At 43.5% G+C, this 9,494-nt stretch overlaps 2 protein-coding genes across 3 annotated transcripts in view; one reads left to right on the plus strand and one right to left on the minus strand.

Moving 5' to 3' along the window:
- Positions 1–923: 923 nt before the first annotated feature.
- eif3k (eukaryotic translation initiation factor 3, subunit K) lies at positions 924–3,925 on the minus strand. 2 transcript variants are annotated; one of them, XM_020103939.2, is made up of 8 exons: positions 3,735–3,925; positions 2,999–3,097; positions 2,620–2,740; positions 2,236–2,310; positions 1,817–1,883; positions 1,579–1,656; positions 1,292–1,417; positions 924–1,090 (listed from the first exon to the last, which is right to left on the minus strand). In XM_020103939.2, exons 1-8 carry the CDS (start codon positions 3,794–3,796, stop codon positions 1,059–1,061), a joined length of 660 nt encoding a protein of 219 aa, XP_019959498.1. In that variant the 5' UTR covers positions 3,797–3,925; the 3' UTR covers positions 924–1,058. The 2 variants fall into 2 exon arrangements, with proteins under 2 accessions (XP_019959498.1, XP_019959497.1); XM_020103938.2 differs by having other exon boundaries at positions 2,236–2,313.
- Positions 3,926–5,728: 1,803 nt separating this feature from the next.
- LOC109640117 (mitogen-activated protein kinase kinase kinase kinase 5-like) overlaps positions 5,729–9,494 on the plus strand; it is a 17,539-nt gene continuing 13,773 nt past the window's right edge. Inside the window, exon 1 of the mRNA XM_069534111.1 lies at positions 5,729–6,086. Within this exon, the coding sequence (XP_069390212.1) occupies positions 5,976–6,086 (111 nt within the window). The 5' untranslated portion in view covers positions 5,729–5,975. The remainder of the gene's footprint in view (positions 6,087–9,494) is intronic.

Below are 9,494 nucleotides of genomic sequence, written 5' to 3' on the forward strand. Positions count from 1 at the left end.
CCTGAGGACAGACGCTCACCTGAGCGGAAACTGCTGCAGCTCATCGGACACGCCCACAGGACTTCATTTGAGATCAGACATGAAGTAATTCAAAGTTTTAGAGAATAAACTTTTAATGATGAACTGATTTTATAAACGTTTCCTCATTTGATTCTCTGACAAAAAGAAAATAATCATATTTAACTAAATGTCCAACTGTAGAGCTGGAAACTGTGATTCTTGTTTTGTGATTCTTTTTCAAACTGTTTTTATTTTGTGACACATTCTCTAAATTAAAGAACTAAAAATGGAACTTCATTTCTCCCAGAATGAGATTTACAGTCTGTTGGAGTCGATCACAAAATAAAACACAGCATATGTCAAACACTCACAAAAGCTTTAGGATGAAAACTGTTTTGAGACTTCGAGAGATTTAAAAAGATCCTAAAGATGTTGCCTGTTAGATTTCAGGAGGTCAATCCTTCTAGTTTCAGTCTTCAACAGCAGAGGTCTGAGAATAACCAGCTGTCATTAACCAGCAGTTAAACGTGGAGGCAGAACATTAACGTTCACATAAATCGTTCACATCGTCATCAGGAAACAGGAGAATCAGAACCAGTTCCTCATGTTTTTGATGATGAATCCAGTCGCAGCTCTAATAGTTTTCCTGGAGATCTGACAAAGAGGATTTCAGTCTCTGTCGGTTACAGCAGCTGAATCAATGACATCGTTTCCTCACAGTGAAACTTAAATCCTGCTGAAACACGGAGAACCACACATCCAGTCATCCTCATCCACACGTCACATCCCGTGAAACACAATGTGTGAAGCAGCTTTGATCCACTGATCCAGTTGTGTAACAGTCGTTTATATATTTAACAGTCACACCAGGAAGTTCACTCATTTCTGGGAAGAAGAGAAAGAACGAAAACACTGACTCAGGCTGGAAATGATAAATTACTTTTATTGAGAAAAGTTTGATTATGAAAACAAATGATGAATGGATGAATCTTTGAATCTGCCTCGACTGAAGTGTTTGATGAAGAGTGTGTGTGTGTGTGATGAAGAGTGTGTGTGTATCACTGAGATGTGGCCATGATGCTGGATACACCTGAAAAAAAGAAAACAGATTGATCTTTGATTTCACCTCAAGTCACAGAAACAAACCATAAACGTGAAACTTCAGAATCGGTTTCTGTGTAAAATAATCTGATCGAACTGAAGCGAGAGTTTCGATCTCTGGTCTCCAGACTCGATTCTGTGACTCGTACATTTCCTCATTTATTTTAGGAGCTCGATCTGCGACACTCACTCTCAAAGTCGATCTTCTCCACGATGTTCTTGGGCTTGACGCTCTCCTCCTGGTTGAAGATGAAGATCTGACCGTCCTCGTTCTCTGTCCAGCCGTATTTATTCATCCACACCTTCACCTGCGTGTCTGGACAGACGCACAGCTCGTCAGTGACAGGAAGTGTTTGATTAGAGCTTTAAATCTCTTCTAACGGGGGAGGCACTCTGAGCTATTGTCTTGTATATTTTATGAAGTGGCTGCAAAGCAGAATATTAAAGATTGAGTGTGACCGGTTTGTGTTTCCTCACCCAGCGGATCTCCCAACATCTCAGCCAGTAACCGGTGCTCGATGGTCTGGTAGGTGATGCCCACTACATGACAGATGACTGGAGGAGGAGAAGAAGGAGGAGGAGAAGAAGAAGAAGGAGGAGAAGATCAGTCAAACAGGGTCAAGTCTTCTCTATTGATTCCGACATGGTTACTTCCTGTTCTTCCAGATAGTGAGGATCAACTCTCCGCTGCCGTGAGTCAGACGATGATACTCACACTTACGAACGGAATTCTCAAATCCTGTGATGCCGTCGATGAGCTCACTGTTCTCCTCCAGACTCGTCTGTCGGAGACAAAGACGACGACGTGATTCGACAACAGCACATCGACAAAGAGGAGCAGAGACGTTGAAAGAAGGAAATGGAGAAAATCCCGGACTGATCAGAACATTTTATTAACCACTGATTTAAAACACGATTATTTCTGTCGCTTCATTAATCACAGACTTAGTTATTTGATCAGTGATCAGTTGACGCAACACGACCGGCTGTGATCGTCCTGCTACAGAACGACACGCGAGGCTGGAGGAGGTGAGAGCAGGAAGTTACAGATGTGAGGAAAAGAGAGGAGGGACTGAACGAGGAGAACAGTACTCTGTGTGTGTGTGTGTGTGTGTGTGTGGGGGGGGGACGTACCCAGAAGCTCTGGAAGTGACACGTCTCCAGCAGGTTCCCCAGGTAGAGGATCTGTCTGATGGGACGTTCCTCTTGCTGCGACACAGTAGTCAAGGAAACTGACCCGAGACAAACCCCCTCCCCCACCCCCACAAACCCAGCTCTGCCCACACACACTCCTACGTTATGTTACACATCTTCTTTCACCAGAATCTCAACGGTTCCCTTAAATCAATCACACTCAGACATCAGGCTCTGAAACACGTCTGATTCAAGGAATTCTGCCAACAGTGACTGAACCTCGACCTTCGACCACGTTTACACAAATCAGCTCCGTCTGTGGAACAAACCGTAATGAACCTGTAACCTCCGGCGTGGAGTCACGGCGCTGCAGCAGATGGATACGTGTGTCTGGTCGATCATGCACTTGCACAGAGTGAAGTCGGTGTGCGGCAGGTTGGTCAGAGCCTTCAGCAGAATCTGTGACGTCACCTGCGTCTGGAAGTAGGCGGGGTTAAACTGGTACCTGCACAGGAAGAGACGCACGTTAAGAGTTTGAACTTTTTCCACCGGAGACTTTTTTATCCTGCGCTTTAGTGAATAACACCTAAAGAGATAAACGGTTAGAGGAGAGGCGGAGCAATCGAACGACTCCTGCAGCAAACAGGAAGTCGTGATAAATCCTTGAGATGTTTTAAACGAGGTCTCACGGGGACCCGTCAATTCAGCGTCCCCCGTGTGTCTTCCACCGGTTAGTGGACGTGTGAGTGTTACAGGGACTCACAGCTTCAGGACGGCCAGGTTGGCCTCCAGGTCGTAGGTGTTCTCCTTCGCTTGCGTCTCCACGTAACGTTCCAGCGTCGCCAGGTTCTCTGGGTTGTACCTGAAGGAGGAGGAGGAGACGTTTACACGTGAATCACTGGTGTGTTCAGAGTTTCACTGTGTTCTGTGGGAAGAGGAGATTTGTTTCCTGAGTCTCAGCTCTAACGTGACGAGGGATCCGTTCACCGTGGAAGACAAAGTGTTTCAAAGTGGAAAACATTATTTCGTGATAATGAATTGAACCTGCTCTCTTGTGAGTTTGAGACTCGTGTCTGCTCCTCTCACATCATCATCACAGGATTTCTAAGATTTGACTTCTGTTCTTTTCTCGGCTGATTTTACTTCCTGTGTTTGTTCTGTACGTCATCAGGTGACATCTGTCCACATGTGTGCAGATGTTGAGCAGCTGTGAACAGGAAACTGACTCTGAACCTCTGATCTTATACAAATGGTGAAGAACACGGATGATGACGAAGCAGCTGTTTTGAGTTTCAGTCACAAAATGAAAAACTTTAAAGATTCATCTTCGTCTAAATATAAACCACGTGGCTCTTTAGCACGTGGTCAACTCTCGTGGTTCGACCTCAAACTGCGGTTAACTCAGAGGTTTACGAAGCAGAACGAGCTAACGTTAGCTACACCGTTAGCACACATGCTAAGCTAGCGTTAGCACGGTTGTCGCGCCGGACCATCCGTACCGGTCGATGCCCCGGAGGAGCTCCCCCACGTTCACCCGCATCTGCTCGAAAGGCGACGACATCTGGACCCAAGTTTGTTTTCACGGTGAAAGTTAAAGATGAAAACCGGAATTAAATCCACACGTGGAGCCGCAGACTGAGGAGGCACCGGAGGGAGAAGAGGGTCGGACCGGAAGAAAGCGGAACGGAAAGAGGACAGTAATGATCGACGGACCGTTTCACTTTGGAGAAACTCTCAATTAACGTGACGCTGAAACTGTTGTGTTGTGTATTTATTGTGTATTTATTGTGTATTTATTGTGTTTTAAGTGTTTTTAGTTTTTATTAAAAACCGAATCTTTTCCGACTTTTCATGTTTTTGTTGTTTTCCTCCAGTTGCGTCACTGTATTCTGAAAGTATCAAACCGGAAGTCGTAGCATGCTGTCACTTGCATCGCGTCTTTTTTTTTTTTTTTTAACCATTTGGATTCTCTGCAGTTTCAAGTGTAACCACGAGGGGGCGGCAAACTCCATGAGTCTGAGCCTGGTCTGAGCCCACAGTGGTCAAAGTGAGGTACTGCAACACGTGCACAACAGTAAAGCTAGCGTCAATGCGAACAAGAGAGACGAGGACCACTTCCGGAAAATACTTTCAGGGTAAAAGGAGAAAAAAGGGAAATGACGAAATTTGAAAAACACGCACACTGACGTGTTCTTCCTTTTTTCATTCGTTTTTTTTCCTCCAGCAATTTGCTCTTCAACACTTCGCTCTTTTGTTTCCTATTATTTATCCTCATAAATGTTGAACGCACTAATCATAAGTTGCTTTGGATAAAAGCGTCAGTAAAATGACCTGAGATGTGATGTGATGTCATTTCTGTATTTTTTATTAGTTATATGGACGCAGGTGTCTTACACGTGTTTTAACTGCCCCCTTGTGGTCAGAGTCTGGAACTGCAGCACGTTAAAGTCGTAAAGTTAGCGACGCTTGAATTGGGGGCGAAATAAAACCAATGGAAACAAGTGATCTGTTGTGTAAACGGTTGAATCCAGGCGTTAGGAGGTCACAGTGACCTTGACCTTTGACCTCTTTACCACCAGATTCAATCAGCTCATCTTTGAGTCAGAAGCATTTTAGCGCGTTGGAAGAAATCCTCCTTATCTGATTCAGATGGAGCCTCGTTCCCTCCGTCGCTCACTGGGCTCGTTCACTCCTGAACGTGTTCAAGTCTTTCCTGTTGACTTCCTGTCGTCTTCATCACGTTCAGACTCTGGTGTGTTCCTCTCTTTGCTTTCAAGCAGTTTCAGGTTCTGGTCCGTGTTGGTCCACGTGGACACGATCAGTCCTCACCAGTCCTGAACCGATGGTTCAGGTTCAGGCAGCTGTTGATCGTCTGTCACGTGTGGGCGTCTGAGATCTCTGTAGCAGATGTGAGAGCGTTGGCAGGGAACCACCTGAGATGTCTGCAGAGACAGGAGGAGGGATAAATGTCAACTGCTGAAGATGGTGTCAGAATGTGACAGAGAGACAGTTTCTAATCAAAACCAAACTCGTCCTTTTAATCTGTATAATGTCAAATAATCAATAAACCTGAACAAAGACTCCCAGTGTGTGACCACAGCAGGGGTGCCCCTTTCTTATCTGGGAAATTATACTGAACAGGAAGTTGACAGGGAGGTTCAACACACACACAGACACACACACACACTTCAGTAAGTGTGAATCTGAGACTGAAACTTGCAGCAAAACAAAATGAAACTCTACAAGAATTTGCTGCATACGAGCTTTAGCACTGATATCCTCCAAGTCTGTGTTCCTGCTCACACACTTGAATCTTTGAAATGTTCCGTACATTGATCATGAGAATAAAAAACACGAGAACACACAACAACACAACAATCTGTGACTCTAGAACAGAATAAAACCCTGGAAAAGAAAGAATGTCTAAGAGACGACAGGAAGGTGTTAAAGATAGAGGGAGGTGAGGAAGGAGGATCGATAGCAGAGTGAAAACAGAAACAGGAAGGTGTGTGTGTGTGACTGCTGCTCACACACTCACACACACGATCAGAGAGACAAAGAGACACAGAGACTCAGCAGCTCACATCGATGAGTCCATTGGTTTTGTTGCCTGCAGATGTAAATGCCGCAGAGTGTGTGTGTGTGAGCGTGTGTGTGTCTGTGTGTGTGTGTGTCTGTGTGTGAGTGTGTGTGTGTGTGACATGCCTGATGAAGAGGAGGATTAGTGACACTGGACTAACATGGACCTTCATCACAGCAGAGCAGCTCTGGAAATCTCCACCAGGAATCCTCAGGACGACTTTGAGATCCTGCTGCGAGTCGGAGGAGGAACCTACGGAGAAGTTTTCAAGGTGAGAGAGATCAAGATGATTGATCATTGATCAGACGGGCAGTTCTTTATTTCCCTGAACATTTGAAGAATCTTTGAAAGAGAACCAAGGGTGTTCTGTGACAATCAAATACACACGAACTCCTGTGAATCAGAATCAGAAACACTTTTCTAAACCTCGGGGGGAAACTGGGTCTCGTTACAGTTACAGAGAATAAAAATATATAGAAACCAAGACAAGATATAGATAGTACAATGAAAAAGTATATTCTTTAAAATACAATGAATAAAAAGAAGACAGATTCAATTCATTGGAATGTTGCAGATGTTCAGGACAAGTCTCAGTGCACGTCCCAGCTCTGGTGGAGGATGTGGGTTTTACACAAAGTGAAAGTATTCTGGTCTACAACTGTAAACCTTTTTTACAACGTTACTCCGACTGAAACAGAGTCGGAGCTCAGTCTCTGATGTTGTCACATTGATTTCTCCTCAAGTGAAGATTTCATATTTTCAGTTGTAAAGCATATTTCAAATTCGTCAGGTTCACTGAGCTTAAAGGTTCAGTGTGTAGAACTTAGTCATATCTAGAGTTGAAGTGTCGTGTTGCAGCTGAACCCCCCCTCACCTCACCCTCTCCTTCCAAACATGAAAAACTGTGGTAGCTTCAGTTTTCATAAAAACTCAAAAGTCTTTTAGTTTGTTCAGTCTGGACTAATGTAAAAAACATGGCGGCCTCCGTAGAGAGGGTCCCCTCCATGTAAATATAAAGTATTTGAATATAAAGTATTTAAATTTAAGTATTTAAATATAAAGGGTCTTTTCTGGGTAAAGAAAACTACAATTCATACAATTTAGATGAAACGAACTCGTGAAAACATCATGAGGATTATTCTACACTGAAGTTCTGACAGTATTTCCCTTTCACCTAAATCTTCACACTGGACCTTTAAGATCTGATCCAACTGGACCCTTGACCTCGTCCCTGTCGCTTTAATGTGATTAATTTGTTTTCTGGTTGATGTTGCTTCTGTTTTAGATTCTAGAATGAGTCCAGATGTTGACCTAGAACTGGCTTCACAACGAGGTCATTGATCAGTGAGGGTTTGATCACGTTCTCGATTAAACGTGTCTGTGAGTTGTGGTCTTACTTCAACAAAATGTTCTTCTGACCTCATAAAGATTCATGATACAGAAAATCCTTTATCATGTGTTTTGCTTTAATGTGGAATTAAAGAAACGTTTGATTAAAGTTCAGGTTTAAAGTTAATTCGTCATGTGTTCGCAGAACTGTCGCCTCACAGCAAGAAGGTTCTTGGTTCAGATCCCAGTTCAGCCGGGGTCTTTCTGTGAGAAGTTTAGTTCTCTCTGTGGCTGCCTTGGTTCGCCCCGGGTATCCGTCCACCTCCCACTGCTTATTGAGGTTGTGTAGGTGTGTACGTGAGACTGAATGATAAGAAAAAGATCCTCAGTCTGTCCCTTTGTCCACATCAGCACCAACATTAGATATGTCCTTTGTTGACCCGTGTCCCGTCCTTCAAACAAGGAAATCCGATCTGTGGTTGATGCTGAGAAACAGACAAACCAACAGAGGCGGTGGAAACATAACCTCCGCAGTTTCGGTCTTGAGTTTGGATCATCTGGCTCTTTGCCGCCAGCCTCCGAGCTTTACTGGACGTTCTGACTGTTTTCTGAAACACAGTAAATAAGCACCAGCAGCGTTTTCCTAACGTCTCTGTTTAAGTGTCTCTAAAACTCCAGAGTTGTGTGGACGCCTGTGTGTCTGAAGCAGAGTTGAAAAGCAGAGCGGTGTGGATGAAGCCAAGGTGTCGAGTGATTCTGACCAAACGTCAAGCTGCAGTGGACCGATTTAAAAAACATACATTTCATTCAATATAAGCTGAAAAACCACCTGACCTACGACAGGAGACACAGAAACATGTCGTCCTGTTCATGTGGGACATTTGATTCCACTCGGCAGTGAAGCTGGTATGTAATCAAACAGCATTTTACCAGACTGCTCTTCACCACTGTGTCAGTAATAGCTCCTGGTTTTACTCGTTGGACGACATCAGGCTGCGACAAAAGCTTCACGTCAAAGTATTTGTTCTGTTTCACAAATCAGGTCGAGTTCAGTTAAGATCGCTTTGTTCGTTTGAACAGAACAGGTTTATCAGCCAGCGTGGTGACGACTGACGGGAACACACAAAGGAGAAATACTTTGCAGTGTAGTCACATGAAGGAATACTTCTTTATATGAAAAATATGGATAAACCGGTCCTCAATCTTTATATGTAAAACAACCACAGGCTGAAAGCAAACGTGGTCACATGCACCAGATTTCTCTGCCAGGTGTTTGTTCAATCTGCAAACCCGAAGCTAAAATATCTAGTATGTGTATAAAGTACGTGCACACAGGCAGCAACATCGTGATCTAATTTATTTCTGTGGAAATGAAGATAACAAAACAAAAATAATGTTTCAAATCAGACAGTAAAAGACTTTGGAAATAGCTTTTAAACAATTATTTAAAAAAAGATAAAGTGCTGGTGAGTCTAACTTCCTCAGGCCTTTCAGATTCTTCACATGACCCTGAACATCGTCACGGTGCTCACATGACAACAACACGTGTGTAGTTTCAGTGTAAAAACATTCACGTGAGTGAAACTGGACGTTTTCACTCCGTTAGTTGATTAGTTTGTTTGTCAGCAAGATGACGGTTTTCCACGAAACTCGATGGAAAGATGTTGAATGTTGAATTTTCATCATTTTACCAGAGAATAATTCATGGATCTTGAAATGTTTAGATGAGAGATATTTAAAAATGTGTTTTCATGATGGGACTTTTGGGCCTTGAGGGAGGTTACATCTCCCTGAGCGACATGTTGTTGTTTAATATCTCACCTACATTTATTTTCTCACCTCTCCTGGATCCACCACATGTGAATCAAAAACAAAAGTCGAGACCCAGAGGTGTCATGTGTCACTGTGGCGTCTGGTGCAAGAAATGAACATCCACTAAATGTCAAACATGGTCAGTCTGACATACAACTGAAGCTCAGACATGTTGAATTACACGTTCAACGTAGCGTCTTCAGTTGTGGTGTTTAGTAGCAGGTCACTTCCTGTGTGTCACGGTCGAAACAACTTTTTACTAACTTCTTTGACGCTTTTTAAGGTTCAAACAAAGTCTCCTGAGCTGATCTGACTCATTCTTTGATTTGCTCACCTGCTGTGGTGTCAAGATATTCCCTTCCAGCTGCACATTTAAATAAATATAAATATCTGCCTTTCTATCGATTCTGTAGATTAATTCCCCCTCAGAGCTGCAAACACACGAGGAGATAACGTGGAGATCTTCTTCTCCGTACAGTAAAACACTGACTCTGCTTATCTGATGTGGCTTGTTGAGCTGCAGCCGTGTTTTCTGTTG

The sequence above is a fragment of the Paralichthys olivaceus genome, chromosome 11 (assembly GCF_024713975.1).
Source record: "Paralichthys olivaceus isolate ysfri-2021 chromosome 11, ASM2471397v2, whole genome shotgun sequence".
Lineage (NCBI taxonomy): Eukaryota > Metazoa > Chordata > Actinopteri > Pleuronectiformes > Paralichthyidae > Paralichthys > Paralichthys olivaceus.

Bases quoted from the DNA above. Each gene is read 5' to 3' on its own strand.
- eif3k (XM_020103938.2), bottom strand. From the start codon at position 3,796: ATGTCGTCGCCTTTCGAGCAGATGCGGGTGAACGTGGGGGAGCTCCTC. The intron at 1,418-1,578 runs GTGAGGAAACAC...GCGTCTGTCCAG, and splicing joins GATGTTGGGAGATCCGCTGG to ACACGCAGGTGAAGGTGTGG. The intron at 1,091-1,291 runs GTGAGTGTCGCA...TCTTTTTTTCAG, and splicing joins GGAGAAGATCGACTTTGAGA to GTGTATCCAGCATCATGGCC.